The sequence below is a fragment of the Cryptotermes secundus genome, unplaced genomic scaffold (genome assembly GCF_002891405.2).
Source record: "Cryptotermes secundus unplaced genomic scaffold, Csec_1.0 scaffold223, whole genome shotgun sequence".
Taxonomy (NCBI): Eukaryota; Metazoa; Arthropoda; class Insecta; order Blattodea; family Kalotermitidae; genus Cryptotermes; species Cryptotermes secundus.
In genome coordinates this window covers 755,558-778,295 of record NW_019742556.1, presented here as the reverse complement: position 1 = coordinate 778,295, position 22,738 = coordinate 755,558, and the positions used below count along the sequence as shown (strand labels likewise).

Sequence of the window (22,738 nt, the reverse complement as noted above, 5' to 3'; positions counted from 1 at the left end):
ATTATCCCCTCCTTTACGCGGCACTTACCAGAAACCCATCTAGCGGACAAATAGAGAAACACATGTCCATAATTGGCAGAACTTAGTATAAAATTATGAACATCTGAAGCTTACGTACATTCGTTAGTTAGTCAGGCCCTTACAGACTTAGCCTGATGATTAATAAGAGGACTTAACGATTTTGTACAGCAACTGGAAATACCGCATATCTAACGCGTGTTCGATAACAAGGCAATTATGAATCAGCTGTTTCGTGCTAAAAAATCTTTGGAATTTATTTGGTTCTCAGGTTTGCAATGTGTGTTTTATCTGCACCCTCTTTTGTGTTGTCAGAAAACAATTTTCTTTAATTCGCTTAGTGGGGGATGGAGTCCCAACTGGGTCCACTCGGCACGGTGACAACTGATTGGCCTATTGTAGTCTGCCCCGGGTGATTATGATGAGAATTTTGGTGGAATGAAGATTGGCAGGGGAAACCGAAATACCCGGAGAAAACCCGCCCTAGCGCCACTTTGTCCGCCACAAAGCCCACTTGACCAGATCCGGAATCGAACCTGGGCCGTCGCGGTGGGAGATCAGCGACTAACTGCCTGGGCTCTGGCGCGGTCGTGTTTGTCAGTAACATGAGGAAATTATTTTTTTTTTCAGTTTTAAGATGAAGTCCCAGAGATAAAACGAGGGCGAATATGAAAATCAAAGTTCAAAATAATGCTGACCTAATTGTCTGATATTAATCATTCAACGTGAGTTTCATCTTATAGGGAAACAACCAAGTATTCTGTCACTAAATTTTTTAATATTTACAGTGATTAATTCGTTAAAAAAAGCAAGAGAAAAAATAACCGGACAAGTGAATTTTGAATTAAAAGAATGCGCATTTGAGCACATCGATTTCAGTAAAGCGATCTTTAACCAAGGAAAAACAGAATTGTTGGCAGACCCTTCATTCTCATATTATTCTGCCCCGTGGAACTTTTTCGTTTTCCCTAAACCGAAAAAATCCTTCATAATTTTGAAAGGTCTAAACATTCTGAGAGGTAAATAAGAGATTTTAGGATAATGATTTCAAGCCCTTTTTCCAGACATTGGAGGAATTCTCGAATGCGAACTGCATGGAGAATTCTCCAATGTGTCTATACACATTAAATTATTGACGATATACGTATATCAGCCCTGTCAATTAATTACCAGAACAAGTAAATACCCTTAACGTAATTAAACACGTGAGCTGTAATTTAGTAGTACTGACACTGGCCTTTAGTCCACAAGCGAACTATACCGACCGAGCGACCGCCGCTTGTCGGCGAAGTTAGTGCAAACTTTAGCGGATAGAGGGTGTCGCGTGGTCAGCGCAACGGATCCCCACGGCCATTAGTCTCGGATTTCTAGACCGGAGCTGCTATTTCTTTGAAATGGCTCCTCAATTATCCTCACGAGGCTGAGTGACCTCGTTCCAGATCCACTATTTCTCAGAAAATGTATTATCGCCTGGAATCGAACCCGGGACCTCTGGATCTCTAGGCAGGAACTCTGACGACTAGACCACAGAGGCGGTCCAATTGAAATTGCATAGAGGACGTAAAATAAAGACGTTGTGAAACGCGTAACAAAACGCATCTCGTGAACTTGCTAGGCTACAGGTCCCAGATGTGTAATATAAGAACGAAATAAAATTAATTACCGGGAAGTTTGGAGAAGGGCACACCAACACAGCTGATATCAGTGACGCTGTCCAGGGACTTGGGGGTCGTGAAGTGGATTCCCCGAGTGTCTCCCTCCCCAAACTTGCATGAGCACATGGAGTTGAAAGTGCAGGGTGCAACCTGCTGCCCCCAATGGAGGGGTGCAAAGGATACCATCATGAGCACAGCTGCTGCCAGGCGTAAAGGCATCTGAAACAGACACAATCAGAATGCAACTGAGGCTGTTGAAATGGGCAGAAACGGAATCTTCACGTTGTCCTCGGATGCTGAAAAGACATGAGAAATTGCACATCCTTTTCATTTGCTTACACACGCTCCTGATCAGGGCTTTGCTATGTGATAATCGTTCATTTCTTCCTGAGGTAGGCCGCACACCGACATGCGTCAAGACACGATGTCTGCGACATGACGCAAAGAAAGGAGCACAGTTAAAACGAATGAGATTAAGAAAACCGCCTCACACCGGTCTAAGTCATGATGCTGACGTCAGCTTCATGTTAACGAATCATGAATGAAGCATGACTGCGTCTTTTGTCCCATGTCTTGATGCTTGTCTTGACGCAGTTGGTGTGCGGCCGCTGTATTAGGGAAATATATATGCCTAAAATAGTATAAACAGGGCCGGTCACGGTAGCCGAGCGGTCTAAGGCATGTACTATCTTCGCTCGCTTGGAAACCGAGATCGTGAGTTCGAATCCCACTCAGGGCATCGATGTTTAGTTTCTGTGTGTGCGTTTTTCTGTGTTTGTGTACAGGTAGAGGCCTTGCGACGACCTGATCACCGGCCCAAGGAGTCCTACCGAATGTGTAAGATCTAGAAAAACCGAAGTGAACGGAGAAGTTCATGGAGGTAGGCCTAGGCCCACTGGAGCTGTTGTGCCAAGGGGGGGAAGAACATGAACAAAATACAAGGCATGCAGGATAATAATTAAGTAAAGTAAAGCGTTAATTAGCTAATTAACCGATTACGGTGGCCGCGAGGTCTTAGTGCATGAATTGTCTTCGCTCGCTCGAACACTGGGGTCGTGTGTTCGAATCCCACTCAAGGCATGGATGTCTCTTTGCGGTTATTCTGTGTTTGCGTTGTTCAGTGTGTACATAGAGGCATTGCAATGGGCTGATCCCCCTTCCAAGCAGTCCTACAAACTGTTTTAGGATTAAGAAACTGAAGTGAAACAAAACGTTTCACGGATACCCTGTGCTCAAAAGTTGGAGCAACAGAAAGGACAGAGAATTACTGAGGAAATAAAGTGAGAAAACGCAGAGAAACATAGNTGTTTACAATTCTCGCCTGAATATGTTCGTTTCGGATGGACTCAGTGTGCTTTAAAATGTAGCGACTTCTCCCAAAACGTCTAGGTGACATTCCTCAAAAATATGTCAACATGATTTTGGAAGAATCATGGCTAGTATAACTTATGACAGCAAAGAAATTCAATAATAATAATAATAATAAAACAAACTCCGTGGCTTGAGTCCGGAAGCGAACTATACCGACCGAGCGACCGCCGCTTGTCGGCTCAGTTGAAAATCAGTGTGTTGGTTTGAAATGGCCGCCAGCCTGGGAGTTAGCCAGTTGAAGCACTGAGAGAGTTATACGGAATCTGTGAAGAGACGACTTAGTCAGTACAGTTGAAGAATCTCCGTTATTAGAAGCCATTATCAGGAAACGACTATTGAAAACTATTAATAAGTAGAGTGTGGAGATCAGCGAACCAGCTATTATTAAGTGTAGTCACGAGTCTTGTTTTTAAGTGGTCAAAAAATCCAATTATCACTCTAAACTCCATCTATAGTCGCTTCATAATACGGGATATTATCTTACAACACTAATGTGAACATACAAAATGTAGTAGAGCTAACTCGCTGACAGTGTTGCCACGTTGAAAGTTGGTGAATGAAATGCAGAGATGTGACACCCTCTCGTGTCAACATGAGACAATGCACGCCGCATTCCTAGCATCGAAACTGCAGAGTGACGGGCTAGGAACAAATGAAGCCAGATCCTTCCAGTTAGTTCAGTTCAGTGATTTGTGTTGGAATGGAGGTCACATGTTACGCATGGACGAATAGTCAAGACTGATGATGTAATTAACCAATTGGCTATTGTGCACGACTATTTTGCAGGCAAACAGTTGTATGGAGCGAAATGGGTACAGGATGGCTGTTATGGGTTTTGGGTCAACAGCATAGGGTGTCTGTCTCATATAATGGATATTTTCGGATATGGTCATATTAATCCGTACACATTTTACTGTACCCCAGTCCTCCCATCTCCCCCTCTCGTTGATACATACATATAACATTAGAACCACGTCACAGTTGGGTAATCTGGAAATTAATGTTCCTGCAGCTACAACACGCGGACTCAACATGTCAGTGTCTTTCATTTTTATCTAGTAATAATCTCCGAAGTATAAACCCGTAATCAGGGTTACGTTATTGTTATTATTGCACACAGTACTTACTTACTTATGGAGCTAAGCCCTTCTTGAGGAGCCGCCAATTCTGCAGCTACTCAAGAATTTCCCAGAATTTTATTGAACCCGAAGGTTCATTACCGTGTATACAAGAGCCCTCCACTGGTACCTATCTTGAACTAGATCAATTCAATCCATACCATCTCATTTTATCTCTCTAAGATCCATTTTAATATTATCCACCCACCTACGCCTTTTCTTCCCAGTGGTCTCTTTCCTTCTGGCTTTGCCACCGATATCCTATATGCATTCCTCTTCTCTCCCATTCGTACTACATGCCCTGCCCACCTCATTCTCCTTGACTTGATCATTCTAATTATACTCGGAGAAGAGTACAGTACACAGTAGGCTTTGAAAACTGATGCTACATTCTATTATAGATTAAGGCTCCTGACTAACATAAAAATCCTGTGTGATTCTGCTCCAATTCGTTCCTCAAAGTCTTGTAGGATGCATTTCCTAAACGTCTGTCGATACGTTAAAAACTTCGGACACAGAGAAGCAATCACAGAATCTAACACTCGTGTTAGGAATGCTATGGCTTTGTTCTTTGATCGATATAGCCCGGTTCACACTAGCGGTTGTGGTGTGTTCGGCGTTAAGGGGGTGTCACACACAGTACAAGATTAGCGGTGAGAACCCAGAACGCAACAAAGCACTTTGCTACTAACCCACCACCCACACTCAAACTCGCTGCAGTAAATTAAAGTACAAGCACTTTATAATTGAGCACTAGGTGCAGACCTGATCAAAGGATCGGGCTCCGTTCCTGTATGCAGTTCGAATGAAATACTCGAATATAAAATAAAATACACATTAAACTCTTCATAAATTCTTATATAGCCTAAACGAGCTGAAGATTTGCACGGATATACAAATTATGTTCCCAGCATTTTAGAAAACAAACGTTGTTAGTAGTAGTAATAACATGAGCGGTAGTAATATTGGTAGTAATGGTGATGGTAGTAGTGTTGGTGGCGGTGACAATGTGGGTTGTGGTTGTATTGATGGTGGTAGTGCTTGTGGTAGTAGTTGCGGCGGTAGTAGCATCAACAGCATTGGTAATAGTTGTGGTAGTAGTACGAGCAGCAGTGGTGGTAGTTGTAGTAATGGTGGTGGTAGTAGTATTATTGGTAGTTGTTGTGGTAGTAGTGTTGGTAGCAGTGGCAATGTGGATTGTTGTACTGATGGTGGTAGTGCTTGTGGTAGTAGTTGCGGCCGTACTAGCATCAACAGCATTGGTAATAGTTGTGGCAGTAGTACGAGCAGCAGTGGTGGTAGTTGTAGTAATGGTGGTGGTGGTAGTATTATTGGTAGTTGTTGTGGTAGTAGTGTTGGTAGCAGTGGCAATGTGGATTGTTGTACTGATGGTGGTGGTGCTTGTGGTAGTACTTGCGGCGGTAGTAGCATCAACAGCATTGGTAATAGTTGTGGTAGTAATACGAGTAGCAGTGGTGGTAGTTGTAGTATCGATATCGATTGTAGTAGTGGTAGCAGTAGTAATAGCAACAGTATTGGTGATAGTGGTTGTAGTAGTGCTGGTGGTAGTACTGGTAGTATCACTGATGGTAGTAGTAGCAATTTATTTTACTCCGTGATTTTAGTCCGCAAGCGAACTATACCGACCGAGCGACCGCCGCTTGTCGGCGAAGTTAGTGTCATCTTTAGCAGATAGAGGGTGTCGCGTGGTCAGCGCAACGGATCCCAACTGCCGTTAATTTCGGTTTTCTAGACCGGAGCAGCTATTTCCTTGAAATAACCCCCCAATCGTCATCACGAGGCTGAGTGCACCCCGTTCCAGACCCACTACTTCTCAGAAAATCTGGTAGCGCCTGGAATGGAACTCGGACCTCTGGATCTGTAGCCAGCAACGTTGACCACTAGACAACAGAGGCGGTCTAGTAGTAGCAATAGTGATAGTAATATTGGTAGTAGTAGTAGTAGCAGTAGCAGAAACAGTATCAGTTTTATAATAATAGGCTAATAGGCCCCACAGTGTGACATGTAGGAGTATGTATATCAAAGGAGAGCGAGAAAGGGACATGAAGAGATCAATAAAAGAGGAGAAAGAAGTAATTAGAGATGTATTAGGGAGATGAGTGTGATAAGAACGAGGAAGAAAATACGGGGAAGAGCTGCAGAATATGAAGTATTATAGAAAGACATGGAAACTCGCTTAGATGTGAAAGGATTCAGGCTTCAAAATAATTCAGATGGAAGGCATGTACTATCAGGATTTAGTGTGACTATAGAAGGGGTACGGATTAGTGAATGGACTTATTGACCACGTTAACACACGACTCATAATTACACTTTATAGATCACTGACACACGGACTAGTGTCCACTAACCGTTTCCTGACAACGGACTTATAACACAGGAACTATAACAGTCTCACTGAATTACACACTTCAGATATCACACATGGAGTCTCTTGCAACTCGCTATTTACTTCACAGTTAACCGCCAACAAACTCTCACTCAACAACGAAATACTACACTTCACTCAACTGAACTGCCACTCAGCGGGCAGGGGATCCTCGTTTTATAGCTTCGAGGCGGATCCAATAGAAAACACCGCCTTCAGCAGTTCTTCTATTGTTGCCATGGGAGTTTGCCTGGAGATAGACTGGATATCGTTTCCGCGGGAAAGTGTTTACCAAGCCGTTCCTTAGAAACGGGTTCCATAACCCCGTTTTTATATTGCTGCGGGCGTTACCTAGTAACGGCCACTCTATACGAAGTCACCGCTTAGCAACGGATCTATATGCCACAGTATCTTACGGCCATAGTACCACAGTCAAAGTACCTTTCACCACTGTTATATATTGTGAGTCTATTATTTTTTGGTAATTACCAACTTCAATTTTAATTTGTTTAAAGTACGAGTTATACATAATGTAGAGATACCAAAAATTAGTAAATTTATCTAAGAACTTTTGGTATGAACTCCAAAGCAGAATGTATTCAAAACACTTTTATTAGTTTCGGAAATAAAACACAAATGCAACATTCAAATTGTACTTTCATTTTAAACATACCATTAAATAACGTATTTCTCAATGTAGTTAGTAGCCATACTCGAGAAACGTTCCGAACATCTGCAGTCTGACTAGACCTGTGTTTTAAGATTCTGGTAATTCTCGAATATTTGGCTGAGAGAGTGTAGCTGCGAGATTTCTGGAGAGGCGAAAACTACAATCGGTGGATTTAATATTCTGACTGTGATATAGGAGTAAAAAGTCAAAACGTACAAAAGTAATTCAAAGATTTATACCCTGCAGTCAAAGGCTGCACTAATAAAGGGGGACAACCTTCATGAACAGCTTGTGAAGAGCGCAGGGATTATCTTTTTTTAAGTTCAAAATTTTAAAACCCCCTTATCTCATGTAATAAAACAGAGTTAAAACTGGCGGGACATTATACATGCTCCAGGAAATCTCTATTAAATACGGCATGTGGATATAAAAACAGCCAGCATTATTACGCGAAACATCTAATAGCACCAATAATTCCACAACACGCGCTTCATAATAGGTCATCAAGAACATAATGGCTAAATTAAATGTTATTAAGCACTTCTCTGTGAGAAATTAAATGAATTTTAAAAAGGGAAGGGTGAATTTATGTGATTTGTGTGTCCATTGAGTAATAACTTCAGGCGCTGTACTGAAGGTAAAACTTCCTGTCGTGGAAGAATCGAATGTATGCAGTATTCCAGTAGTTGAGCCGGTCACGGTAGCCCAGCGGTCTAAGGCATGCACTGTCTTCGCTCGCTTTGAAACCAGGATCGTGGGTTCGAATCCCACTCAGGGCATGGATGTTTGTATGCGTTTTTCTGTGTTTGTCTACAGGTAGAGGCCTTGCGACGAGCTGATCACTCGCCCAAGGAGTCCTACCGAACGTGTAAGATCTAGAAAAACCGAAGTGAACGGAGTTCATGGAGGTAGGCCTAGGCCCACTGGGGCTATAGTTCCAAAGGGGAAAAAAAATCCAGTAGTTGAACCTCTGTGAACTACATTCGTGAATGGAACAATGGAAATCAAATCCCGTGTCTTGAATCGTATAATTAACTTCATGTACTATAGTTCACTCAGAAGAATTAAGTTTCTTAACTAAATATTTCCCTCGGGATGAATGAAGTTTTGGACTTTGTCCATTGTCCGGGTGGGCCACGCGATAGCGTAGTTGGGTGAGGTACTATACTTCAAGCCGGAAGGTCGCGGTTTCGATCCCTGATGATGTCATTGCATTTTTCAATTGGCCTAATCCTGGCCCTGGGGTCGACTCAGCCTCTAACAGAAATTAGTACCAGGAATCTTCCTGGGGTGTTAAAGAACGTCCGTCGGGTAAGGCTGACAACCTTACCGCTATCTGTGAGCCGATTGTCTACAAAATGTGGGCGCCTCGACGTCTCACAACTCTATGAGCCTCCAGGGCCTGTTCCAGGGATAGCTTTACCTTTTACCATTGTCCGGGTATTGTAAAGAACATAACATTTAGGAAACCGTGTTTGTTTTGAAGGTTTGGAGGCACCTATTCTATTGGATCTGTTATAAAGAGCTAACCTTATCACTGCAGTGTCAGTGTCAGTGTCAGTGTCAGTGTCAGTGTCAGTGTCAGTGTCAGTGTCAGTGTCAGTGTCAGTATTACATCCGTACATACACCTTAGATTAGGTTTTGACAAAGGCAGACAACAGGAAAATTTGTAATAACAATTGTGGAAGTAAATATTATAAATTCTTATCGTAATCGTAAATTTTAAAATATGTCATATAGTAACTTGACGTTACTTATTTGCAAATTCTATATAAGTTACATTAAGAACTTACAGAAACAAATATTTTGTGACTGGCCGATCACAGTGGCCGCGATGTCTTAGGCACGAATTGTCTTCCACAGCTTAAACACTGGAATCGTGGGTTCGATTCCCAAATCCCGTTTGAGGCATGAATGTCTGTCTGCGTTTATTCTGCCTTGTTCGCAAGTAGCGACCTTGTGACGGGCTGATCCTCCGTCCAAGAAAAGCGGTCAAGGCCTAACAACGGGCTGTAGAGCCATAGGTAGATAGTATTTTGTGATTACGAGTTTAGGCACATCGATCCATAGAGAACGATGACGATTCTGATGAACATGCGTTTCTTTATGTGGCAGAGAATGTCCATGCTTATTTGTCCTTAATATTACAGTTTTTCAGAGCCACCTGCTAATAAACAGTCAGTGGAATCATTTAAATTTGTTTTCGCTGCATCCATCTCCGTAGCCACAGCAGAAAGTTTTCTCCAGCTCTCTGTTAATGGAAGCGCCTTGCGGTCCACTACTTCTCCTGCTTCAGTGTACTGCATGCAGTTTCGAACAGAGATCTCAGGCGTGGCCTAGGTCCGCCTTGTTTTATTTAATGACAGAGCTGTCTCGTAGGGCGGCCGCACACCAACTGCGTCAAGACAAGCATCAAGACATGAGACAAAAGACGCAGTTTTACTTCATTCGTGTTCGTCAGCGTCATAACTCAGACCAGTGTGCGGCGGTTTTCATGATCTCATTCATTTCAATTGTGCTCCTTTCTTTGTGTCATGTAGCAGACATCGTGTCTTGACTGTTACATGTCTTGATGCATGCCGGTGTACGTCCTACTGTATTCTTCACTCAGTTACAAGTTGGCCGACAGCTGTGATAGAGCACAAGACGCAGTTGTCTTGATGGATTCTCGGTAATCTTTCATATGGCTTCATCACTATATATCAGATTAGTTGAACAGATGTGGAATGTAACGCCGTGTGGTCACGTAGAAGTTCGTCGACTTTTCTGAGGAATCTGTTGCTCCAATCTCAGGGTTTAAGAATAAACCGAGCATGCAGTTGTTTATTTCTTTGCTAGTTGCTTGTTTTAACGTTCGATCTTGAAGCTTAAGACAATCCTGTCACGTGTAGGGTGGGGAAAGAGGGGGTACGCATGAGGAGAGTAACGGCTTCTAGTTCGGATGATTGGATTTATTAGAACTTGGGTTACAATATCTCATAATCACATTTAAATACATGCAACACAGCGCTATCGCTGATTTACACACTTTGCAGTTCACCGCTGCACACGCACTAGGATTCCCAGTCTTCACTAGTCGTTTCCTGGCAACGGATCTCCACTCAGAAACAATAACAGTCTCACTGGATTACACACTCCAAGTATTACACATAACCAGTCTTGAAATCACACTTCAAATCTTCACAGGCCGACCTCATGTACTCTTCTGTACTCCTGGTTCCAATTCGCTCTGAAATGACTCACAGCTCTCGTTATATAGCCGCAGCACGGACACCATAGAAAACAGAATTCTATTGTGTAGGTAGCATACTTTTACTTTTTGTTCATTTGGCTATCATTTTATTTCTTGCATTTACTCAGGCCTGTCTGGTAGAGTCATGACGGTGTGTCTTTTCAGTCTTTGAGTAGTTTCGCTTCGTCCGGTACGTTCACTGCTAGTGCATTAGCGTGGTTTAATAATTTCCTTAAGAATTTGGTATTCAGTTTTTATTTCACTGAGCACTGTGATCATAGATCATAGATCTTCATGGATCCTGTGGTTGTTTATGTAGCAAGGTGCGTTCGAACAGATCGGACAGCCTCGGATTGAAAGCACTGGAGGATTTTGTTGTTGGAATTGGAGGCTATCCCCCATATGTCCGTATGGGTTTGAGTACTGCTTTATATAGGAGGAGTTTGCTTTCTTTTAACAGTGCTGATCTTCCGAGCAGCCAGTTCATTTGTTTCGCTTTTTGGTTGAGCTGTTTTCTTTCGGTTTTGATGTGCTTTGCCCATGTCAGTCCCCACTGAGGTGCATGCACAGGCTTTTCACTTACTTTTTCTGGGGTAGATCAACATTGCCCATTGTCGGGCACGTTTGGTTGCGTAGGCTGAATGTAATATGTGTGGATTTGCTTTCATTTATTTTAAATCTCGATTTCTTCGCCCGAGCCCCCATTCTTATTGGTGGTGGCTTGGAGCTTCATTGAGGCTATCGCTGGATCTTCACGTATGGCTAAGATTGCTGTATTATTGGAGAAGATAGCAATTTTTGTTTTGTCTGATGTCTGGTTCTTTACTTTTAAACTGTTTTATTTATCGTAATTTTTAGGGCGTGGGATTTTCAACCCTCTGACCAACCCCAAAACAGTAGGACCATCAGAGTCCGCTGTTTGGGACTGTCCATTCCGTAAGTGCGATAACCATAAGCATGTAGGTGCGATATTGAATTACTTGTTTGATATGTTACAATCGTGTGGACGAATTGGGGAGGGGGTGGAGACAGAAGAGGGCGCAGTATGGAAGAGGGCGGTTTCGTGGGCTGGTCACGGAGTCCAGAATAACGGCATTAAACTATGCAGCTTCCCGGGAATATTAGGGTAGCTGTGGAGATGCATTTTAAATAAAATATATGTACCGAAGAAAATGAAGAGAACGTGAACAAGCTTACAGTGTGCCAGATGTTCTTGATGTGGAACCTGGGTCTGCTACAGTAGTGACGGCATTACAGTGCTGCCACCTATAGTCTAGTCAATAGAACTTCTCTTTCATCTTAATTGAATTCTCGTCTGGAAGATCGATTAAGGTAAGAGAGAATTTTTGGTAGTTTTACTGAGTTCCTCAAGAAGATTTCCGGAACCGTTCTTTAAAATAGATCTCGACCACTTCCTTCTACATTTCTTTATATTTATTATTTATTGATGATCCTATCGTTAGACGCTCTATGACCTTAGAAACTGAAAGCGTCGATAAGTACAACATAAATAGAAAAATGTCAGGAATAAATGTTCCGCGATGTATGGATCCCCAACGGCTGTTAATTTCAGTTTTCTAGACCGGAGTCGCTATTTCCTTGAAATAACTCCTCAATAATTTTCACGAGGCTGAGTGGACCCCGTTCCAGACCCACTACTTCTCAGAAAATCTGGTAGCGCCGGGAATCGAACCCGGGGCCTCTGAATTTATAGCCAGGAACTCTGACCGGATAAAAATATAAGGCGAAATTGTCTCTGTGTTTAATTAAATAAGCACAAAAAGATACATGAGGAAGTGAAGGTACAGCTCCACCGTTCTTGAGTTCGGCATTATACGGAGTTGAATGGCCAGCCTCATGCTTCTGCCGCTTTACCCACAGGGACAGAGCCCACGTTACCCATTGAATATGAGGCTGGGTGGGCCTCAGTTCCGATGTGGATGCTGTGATACCGAGAATAACCCCTTGACTCTGCTGGGAGTCTAGTCCTAGTGGCCTAGCCCATCCCTATATCGAATGAGCTATCCCGTTTCCCGGAAGATAGAAATATATTAATGAAGAAATACATCATTCTGTCTTAATAAGGGTCATCCGGTCACGGGAGGCGGGAGGAGGAATAGAAGGCAGAGAGGCGGAATACGTTTTCCTGGCAACAGAAATGTTGAAACTTTCATTCTCTTTGCTTCATGTTATGTTCGTTTAGCTTGGTTTTGTGCGTACTACATAAATACAGTTACCAGTCTGAATGATACATCCCCAAGCAAGTAGTTGCAAAGAATGAACAGACGTAATGAAAATAAAATGTTCAATAAAATCGTATATTCACTTGAACTGTATAACAAAATGAACACAGTCCAGAGTGTCTCAACTTTCTTACTTCGAACGCAACCGTCAGACCTATGTGAAAATGTTGAGTAAGATTTCAGTTTAAAGTAAAGGCAAAACCCTCAATTTTTACAACATAATTTTTAAATATATTTTATTTGTGGTTCTCACATGGCAATGTCCATGTCTTCTGGGATGTGACAGCATCAAGTTTGGTAGACGTTTAAGGAAATATTGGCGAAAAATATATCCTATATCTTGATATTCGAACAGTAAACCAAACTCAGCTTTCTGCTTTCTTCACTTACTTTGACCCTGAAGATGGAAACAGAAGAACTTCAATCAAGATGAAATAATTGTTGCTCACGCACACACACTTGAACTGGCATCCAGAAATAGAGGCAGGTTCAGGCCAAGAGAGACTCAAAGCAGAGCCGAGATGCTCAATTTTTCGTAAGGGATGAAAATAAGAACCCTGTAAGAACTGCTGAAATAAGGAGTGGCCCCAAAATGAGTTAACCTAAAATATTCTCACGTATTAACGGGAATGTTCAGAGTTAACCTTGCCAGTCAATTTGTAGAAAGGCATCAGCGCTGAGTTGTGCACTGAACACGGAGGATCTTATTTCGACTAATTTATTTGTAAATTCAGCAAGGATTATTACAATTTTTAACATATTTTGGTGTTCTATGTTAGGTAGGTCCCTTCTCACCACGACAAGGAGCGCCATTAGGTTGTGAACGGAGGAGACGCCCTCCAGATATGGAGGGAAGCTCCGAATATATAGAATAAGCAGTCGCGGACAGCCGACAAGGGGTGGTCCCAGAGCTAGGAGATTGGGCATGGGGCTAAAAACTCCTCACAGTAAAAAATAAGCTTGTTACGAAAATGTTAAAAATGTCAAGGATGATGAGGTAGGCAGGGCATGTAGCACGAATGGGGGAGAAGAGGAATGCATATAGGATATTGGTGGGAAAGCTAGAAGGAAAGAGACCACTGGAAAGACCAAGGTGTAGGGGGGTAGACAATATTGAAAAGAATCTTAGATAGATAGGGCGGGATGGTATGGATTGGATTGATCTGGCTCAGGGTAGGGACCAGTGGAGGACTCTTGTGTACACGGTAATGAACCTTCGGGTTCCATAAAATGCTGGGAAATTCTTGAGTAGCTGTAGAATTGACGGCTCCTCAAGAAGGGCTCAGCTCCATGAGTAAGTAAGTCAAGTATGTAAGTAACATATTTTAGTGTACATATTACTAACCAGATAACAGACTTTAGAGCCATCCTGTATTGAAGGAGCCGCCCGTGCCTGATATATCAGAAGAGTGTCGGGGAAGAGGCCGTGGCCTGCTTTAGGCGATAATCCGGTACTGTCCTGGATGATATGAGGAAAAACACGAGAAACTTCTGGTTACGGTATCTATTCCCGGTTAGGGCTTCGAAGATTACGCAGGTGCAGCATTACACTGTATCAGTGCGCAGGTCGGGAAGGTATAGAACACGTGACCTTAAATCTATATTTCCCTGGGAAGTTTGGAGAAGTTCCCTCCGAGTTGCAACTCGTGCAACAAACATTTTCGAAAGGTTGAAAAATCTCGGGGTTTGTTTGCTGTGGTGTTGTGGTAACCCTGTTAACTTGTTTGTTTACTTGACGCATTGTTTTCACAGACCTGATCATTGTTGTAGGGTGTGGTTTCACTTTGATAAACTTCCCAATGTAACATCTAACTACAAAAGTGGGCTATGTCCATTGCTGACCACAGATGTTTCAAGTTCGTACACTTAACTGTCAGTAAAGATCAAAATCGCAAACGATCATACGTGTGCAGTATACTAAGTAAGATACTTATTTGTATATTATATTCCTCAAACGCTTCTTCATCGCACAAATATTTTATTTTTAAATTTAGATTTATTGAAGTGTCAAGTGTATTGTCCGCGCTTGTGGATTGTTATTATGCAGTACAATGTCCAACAAAAGTTACATATTACAAAATTCATGGCTGGTGTTCTTCCAATCTGATATGTTCTAGCGGTCGCAGAAGTTCGAATTATTTATAGCGAACTTAAAAATTGTTAAGATGTGAAGGCATCAAAATCGCCATAGTCATTGACAGTTTCATAACAACCTTTTCATTAGGGTATGCAATATGAATGCCTGTGTTCAAATCAGGGAAGAGGCAAACAGATAGATGTAACTTAGTAATATAATATCAAATAACGAATTCTATTCTTTCCGAATATATATATATATATACATAAAATACATAACAAAGGAGGTTTTATGACAGGTTTTGTGCCCGTTAGACTGCCTCTGTGGTCTAGTAGTTAGAGTTCCTGCCTACAGATCAAGAGGTCCCGGGTTCGATTCCAGGCGCTACCAGATTTTCTGAGAAGTAGTGGGTCTGGAAAGGGGTCCGCTCAGTCTCGTGTGGATAACTGAGGAGCTGTTTCAAGGAAATAGCGGCTCCGGTCTAGAAAACCGGAATTAACGGCCGTGGGGATCCGTTGCGCTGACCACGCGACACCCTCTATCCGCTAAAGTTTGCACTAACTTCGTCGACAAGCGGCGGCCGCTCGGTCGGTATAGTTCGCTTTCGGACTAAAGTCACAGAGTTTGTTTTCTTTGTTTTGTGTCCGTTAAGTGACTATGTATATGTTAAGTCCCTTGGGACTCGCGACCATATTTTACTGTCTCAGATTTTAGACTTCCCTTTTCGTCGCCTCGCAGGGTATCCTTACATAGTCTAGGTCGGACCACAGCACAGAAAACATCCGTTGCGTAACAATGGATATATGCGAACCACATAGGAAACACCTCTGGCAATACCAGTTCTGTTGTATTTAGAGCGCCGTTGCAGAGCAACGGAAATTATCCGATTGTTACCTGCGTATTTGTTGCCGTGGGAATACGTTTACCTAGGCGTTATTCAGAAATGGGTCTACTTGTCACTATAAACGCACAGTGGGTTAGGCCCACACCAGTAACATGAGGATTAAACCTTTGTGTGCGTCTATGGCGTCACGTATTTCAGGTTATTCACGTGACGTACCTCCCACTCTACAGTTCCTGCTCCTCCAACTACGCAATCTAGAGGCCACGACAAAATAATCGGACAGTACTGTGTGGGAAACTTGTTTTGCAAATAATATTATTATTGTGAAATAGTGGTGATGGATGTTTGAATATATAGCCTTATTGATAGGCCTACATGCGCACACTTCGGCAACATAAACATACATTACCTAGAGGACAGCATTGGAGTTATATCAGTTCTTCCTTTGTCGTGAAATTTTGATTGAGCTGTGTGCTGTAAATATAGGTCATAAATCACCAAGACCGCCATTACGACGCGGTTAATATTGAGGTTATTTTATTGCATATAAAATTAATATTACGGGGTGTTAAATTTATGAGTTTTTAGAATCTAGCCCCTGTTTACGACAGGTTTCTTTATGAATACTGAAACTCGTACCAGTGCAGAGAGAACTGAATATAAAAACTGTAGACATGCTCGCGCCTTTCAACCGAGTATAACTAAAGTTGTAAAAATATAAGGACGTTATTAGCAAATTCTTTTTAATTACAGCCTAATTGGCAGCTTCGGATTTACAATATATTTACGTTGAAATAACATGTACATGCATTAAGAGCAGGCAAATATGTGAATGACATTTCCTAACAAGGTGCTGAAAGAACTAACAAACTAACGAACTGGGTACTTGAATCATTAACTAACGTAGTGAGCAACTGACCGACTAGTTGGTTCACTGATTCGCTAATTAACCAACCAAACATTCAGCTATTTAACCATCCCAGTGGCAGGAAGTCTTTCTTCGACGACAGATGTTGAAGTATCAGTTACTGAAACCTCATTAAGTTAAGAGCTCTACTCCTGCAACTAAGTCTGAGAACCACAGTTAGAACTTCACTTGAATTTATAAAGAAATGTACAATATTATCACTCACTCACTCACTCACGGAACTGAACTCTTCTTGAGAAGCCGCCACTTGTGCAGCTACTCAAGAACTTCCTAGCATTTTATGGAACCCGAAGGTTCATTACCTTGTTCACAAGAGCCCACCACTGGTCCCTATCCTGAGCCAGATAAATCCAATCCACACCTAGAAAATGTGGGAGTCTCGATGTCTCACAACCCTACGGGCCTCCACGGCCTGTTATAGAGATAGCTTTACCTCATATATGTGTGTACGCGCGCCTCCTAATCATAAATACACATAAATTACTTTGAGATGAAGACGGATCTTTCATAGTTGTAATGACAAATATTTCCATGAACACGTACTGGGGGTGGAGGTAAACTCCACGCATTCTTGACCTCGGTACTATATGGAAGTCAATGGTCAGCATGGCACCTCGGTCGGTTTACTCCTGGGGAAGAGACGCCATTACTCATAAGATAAGAGGTTGGGTGGGGCCCCAAAATTAAGTCTCGACGCTTTGTAGAAGATCCCCTTGTCCCTGCTAAGAATCGACCCCAACTCCTCCGTGATACATCCCGTAGACTAGTCTCTATACCGACTGAGCTAACCCGGCTCATTTCCTTGACATGTGCATGAGAAATTATGTTTAATTTTGTTCACTTTTTGTACTATATTTTAACTGTCGGTACTTTCGATATCTCAAATTTTCACTACATTGCTCGCTTCTTTAGAGAGTTATTCAACTCCGAAAACAGAAAGTATCCAATCAGTCCAGCTATGTACTATTTATCTATCAGTAAAATTTATCGGCGTGTTTTTGGAAACACAATAACCATGTCCGCATTCAAAGGATTAATCAGACACACTGCTATCGTAACAGGCATATATCCTTTGTAAAAATAAATATATGCAGTGGTAGAAAGCCTCAAAGCTTTCCTAACTAGCAACTGTCACGCATGAAAATGTATTCATGGTTTGGCAATTTATTTGGTAGACATTCTCTTAATAACAATTCTTTCTTTCATAAACTGCTCCTCTTATACATTTACGGTGTCGAGGTAAGTACATTTTATGTTTCTCTTACTCTTGGACAGTCGGTAGGACACCTTGGGCGGGGGATCAGCCCGTCGCAAGGCCGCTACCTAACACAAACAGCATGCCCCTCTACTCCACAGCGTCTAGATCGGTCCTGGTGCCCCCCCAGTCTCCTAACAAATGGGTATCGGGGGCTATTTCCCCGGGGGTAAAGCGGCTTGGGCGTGAAGTTGACCACTAACCCCTATCTAATGTCAAAGTCAAGAATGGTGGACCTATACATCCACTCACCGACACGTCGTCATGGCGCAGTGCTTAATATTTGAAGCACCGGGGTAATTGTACTTTTTTATACCTGCTTACTGTTGTCTCAGCGGCCTCCGTAGTCTAGAGGTAACGTTCCCACCTCATGACTCGTGGTACGCGGGTTCAAACCCGGCGGAGGTCGTGCAATTTTTAAGGGCGGAAAATTTCAGGGAACAAGTCCTCCGGGAGAGACTTTAAGCCGTGGGTCCCGTGTCGTAGCTTTACGGCATGTAAAAGAACCTCATATCTCCAAAGGAGGTCACTGAGCCAAATTCAAGGACATTTCCCACCCAACAGTAGTCTCTAGCGCCTCTGATAGATGNATCGGTCCTGGTGCCCCCCCAGTCTCCTAACAAATGGGTATCGGGGGCTATTTCCCCGGGGGTAAAGCGGCTTGGGCGTGAAGTTGACCACTAACCCCTATCTAATGTCAAAGTCAAGAATGGTGGACCTATACATCCACTCACCGATACGTCTTCATGGCGCAGTGCTTAATATTTGAAGCACCGGGGTAATTGTACTTTTTTATACCTGCTTACTGTTGNTAGAATATCATAGAGGGAAGCACAATGGACCAATACTGGTCGCGGTTCATGGGGAAAGCCACCCTCTCCAATAACTAACTAACTACTGTTTTCTCAGTTTGTTGTTTTCATAAAGAGAATTTATATCCTGGCTGAGATGTTCTGAGAAGAATACCTTATGAAATTAATGCCATTTTACTTGAGTTCCAGTGTTGTAAAATATTACCGAAATTGTAGAAACAGGGAACTGGTAAGAACCAAACACATTGTTTTAACTACAAAACACACACAAAAAAATCCGTGGCCTGTAGTCACCCGGCGAACTGTACCGACAGAGCGAACGCCGCTTGTCGGTGAAGTTAGTGCCAACTTTTGCGGATAGAGGTGTCACGTANTAAGAACCAAACACATTGTTTTAACTACAAAACACACACAAAAAAACTCCGTGGCCTGTAGTCACCCGGCGAACTGTACCGACAGAACGAACGCCGCTTGTCGGTGAAGTTAGTGCCAACTTTTGCGGGTAGAGGTGTCACGTAGTCAGCGGAACGGATCTCCACGACCGTTAATCTCGGTCTTCTAGACCGGAGCCGCTATTTTCTTGAAATAGCTCCTCAATTATCCTCACGAGGCTGAGTGGACCTCATTCCAGACCCACTACTTCACAGAAAATCTGATAGCGCCGGGAATGGAACCCGGGAGCTCTAAATCTGTAGGCAGGAGCTCTGACCACTAGACCACAGAGGCGGTCTGCACATAGTTTTAACTATTTATAGAAATTGCTGATCACAGTGGCCGCGCGGTTTAAGTCATAAATTGTCTTGAATTGTTCGAACAATGGGGTCATGGGTTCGAATTCCACTCAAGGCATGAATATCTGTGTGCGTTTATTCTATTTCTGTTTTTTTCTGTGTATAGATAGGGGCCTTGCGACGGGCTGATTCTCCGTTCAAGGAATCTTACCGACTGTGTATATGATCCAGAAACTGAAAAAAGCGGCGAAGGTCCAACAATAGGTCTGTAGAGACAGAGATATATAGACTTATAGAAAGCACCTGTTCAATAACTAGTCTGTGCTTACTTTTTGAAGGCAAAGAATGTACACAGAGTGAAATAAGATTGTGGGATGTAGTTGCCTGTAATGGGTCGAGCGTTTCAAGGACGATTTATATCGTAAATATGCATATATGGGAAGCAATGGTGTTTATGCATATAGCATATAATAAAAGTGATTACTTTTATGAAATTTACGACACTTCGCAATGCACCTTCTTTATGAACTTTTGCGACTGCAATACAGTTGAATACTATCGGGTTTTTTTTTTACATTGATACATTGAACAGGAATTCTTACAACTTCCCTTTAACTGATTATATTGCGACTTTTATGTGGGGACATGTCATATATTATATATTCCTAGCAATATATATATTGCCAAGATGACATCTTTTCTACATGTGCTGCCCATCCAGTATCTTACGTACGTTTCTGTTTCAATTTTTGTCAGTTCATAACACAACCTACTTTACACAATCCACAGTTTAATAAAGTTCTTTCAAATAAAGTAGCATTCCATCAAACATTAAATAAATTTTTCCCCAGTGTATGTATATTGTAATTCAGTAAAAGTGGAAATAACATAAAACACATATAATCCTCACACGTTATATGAACACAATAGAGATTTTAGTGTTACCAACATATGACGACAATGGAAAGTTGAATAATTGACAAACATATCAGAAAACCTTGGAACTACTGAATGTAATCAGTGAAATACAATGGCTTTAGAAATCTCATATTACATAACTCAGCATGTAATGTTATAATGTAACCCTTGTTGAGTCATATTTAAGAGCTATTTTTGGATATCGCGGTGCCATCTCACATTGCTAGCTTCAGTTTTACGTCAACTGTGTGTAACTGTAGCCCTCTGGGTTTAGCTGTGCCGTATATTGAAGCTCCTTTAACGTTTCTATCTATATTTAAGTCTCCATCTTCAAGGTTAATGAGGTGGAAGGTGGATGTAAACCGATATATAGAACTTGAGGTGGAAAAAAGGACAGAGGTATGGGGATCAGTGCTAGCCAATGGGAAGAGACCAAGAAGGATTCAAGGAAAAGAGATGAAGCCAGGATTTACTCACTTTATGTTCGCCTTCACGGTGAGATTATTTACTATATCGATAGTTTTATGGTGCTGGAAGAGTTTACAGTTATGCTTCACGCTACATATAGTAGGGTTATATCTTCTGGGATGTATCTAGGAATAGTTCAGAGCTCTGCTTCGTACCTACTTCATGTTTAGCTCTTTTTTTTATTGCTAGTGGGGCGCGACCAAGTCCCTTGTACTGCGGCCACTTCTGGCCTATTGTACCAGCCCCAGATGATAGGTGAGGGTGATTGTGGAGCAATTGGTGGAATGAAGATTGGCAGGGGAAAACGAAGTACTCGGGGAAAACCTGCCGCAGCGCCACATTGCTCACCAGAAATCCCACTTGACCAGACCCGGGATCGAACCCGGGCCGCCGCGATGGGAAGCCAGCGACTAACCGCTTGAGCTATGGCGCGGCCGTCTTGCTTAGCTTACTCTTCGACCCTGATGACGGAGCTCATATGTTCCTTCGAAACTCTCTCAGAGCCAGAGTCAGAGTAGCGGTTTACCGCCAGTCAGTTCTCCTTAGCGACAAGCCCCTTGAGACTCACGACCTGTATTTCTCTTAACCGAACATTTGCGTTCATTGCCCTATGTAACATCCTCTCTAAGGAGAGAATGGGTCTGCTGTTTAAAATTGGTCCTGGTGCTCGCCAGTGCAGTCATTCTCAAGTTCGAGTCCCGCGGGATTCATGACCACATTTAGCTGTCTCCGATTTGAGACTCCCCCAACTTGGAGGGCCAAGTCCCCGGGGGTGGGAAGCAAGCGACTAACCGCCGAGCTAAAGCACGTCCTCTCATTAGGATAATTGAGAGTTCTATCTTCCAGGTTATAACGTCACGTAGTCCGTTGAAAGTCAACCGAAGTTTCGGAGGAAGACTTCGCCTCCAACTTCAGGGTATACCCCTCTGCTTGCCACTGCTTCGCTCTGGTTTGTTTATTGGCTTATTCTTTCGCTCCGAAGATGGAGATATGTTCCTCTGAAACGTCGATTTATTTTCAACAAACTACACGGCGCTATATCCCAGAAGAGACAACTCTTGATAACCACTGGGGTCAGAACCTCAGACCTACAAACGCAGAAGTTCGAGCTAAGAGAAGAGGCTAAGGGTACTTGTTGCAGTCTTGCGGGCGTGTATCGCCAAGTGACCGAGTGTCCACCAGGTTCGTTAGGGCATCGTGCTGACATCATGTCTGGTCAGGGCGTAGCGTGACCCGGGCTAAAGAAACATCCCATATGTCTCCTCTCTCAGCCCTTGTTTCTCCCCCCCCCTCGTTCTCATAGTTTTTGCTATTTATCCTTTTATTTCTCACCTCGATCTCCGTTTTAACCTTTCCTTCATTNGCGCCATAGCTCAAGCGGTTAGTCGCTGGTTTCCCACCGCGGCAGCCCGGGTTCGATCCCGGGTCTGGTCAAGTGGGATTTGTGGTGGACAAAGTGGCGCTGGGGCGGGTTTTCTCCAAGTACTTCGGTTTCCCCTGCCAATCTTCATTCCACCAAATTCTCCATCATCATAATCACCCGGGGAAGGTACAATAGGCCAATCAGTGGCCGCCGTGCCGAGTGCACTCAGCTGGACTCCACCCCCCACTAGCGAATTTAAAAAATTCTATCTATCTATGGCTCTACAGTCTTTTTTTTTTACCTTTGCCGCTTTTTCAGTATCTTGATCCTATATACAGTCGGTGGGACCCCTTGGACGGGGGATCAGCCCGTCGCAAGGCCGCTACCTACACACAGATCAACACAAACACAGAATAAACGCACACAGACATCCATGTCTTGAATGGGATTCGAACCCACGATTCCAGCTTTCGAGTGGGGCGAAGACAGTTTATCCCTTAGACCACGCAGTATACTTTGTTTAATTTCTACTTCATTTATGGACCCATGAAGTGTTTAATGAGAAAGATGATTTCTGTACAAGACTCCAGCACCCGCTGGCAGCTGTATCACACCCCTCCATGTCGTCTCCTCGCGTACATTATG

The 22,738-nt window shown here is 42.9% G+C and overlaps 2 protein-coding genes across 4 annotated transcripts in view; one reads left to right on the top strand and one right to left on the bottom strand.

Annotated features, from left to right (window-relative positions):
- The window catches only part of LOC111873317 (chaoptin), an 831,716-nt gene that overhangs the window by 79,130 nt on the left and 729,848 nt on the right, over positions 1 to 22,738 (bottom strand). For all 3 annotated transcript variants that reach the window (XM_033755049.1, XM_023867926.2, XM_033755050.1), the window contains exon 4: positions 1,682 to 1,892. In XM_033755049.1, the coding sequence (XP_033610940.1) occupies positions 1,682 to 1,892 (211 nt within the window). The remainder of the gene's footprint in view (positions 1 to 1,681; positions 1,893 to 22,738) is intronic.
- The window catches only part of LOC111873314 (loricrin-like), a 131,578-nt gene continuing 113,951 nt past the window's right edge, over positions 5,112 to 22,738 (top strand). The window contains exons 1-2 of the mRNA XM_023867923.1: positions 5,112 to 5,751; positions 8,765 to 8,891. Coding sequence (XP_023723691.1) covers positions 5,112 to 5,751; positions 8,765 to 8,891 — 767 coding nt within the window. The remainder of the gene's footprint in view (positions 5,752 to 8,764; positions 8,892 to 22,738) is intronic.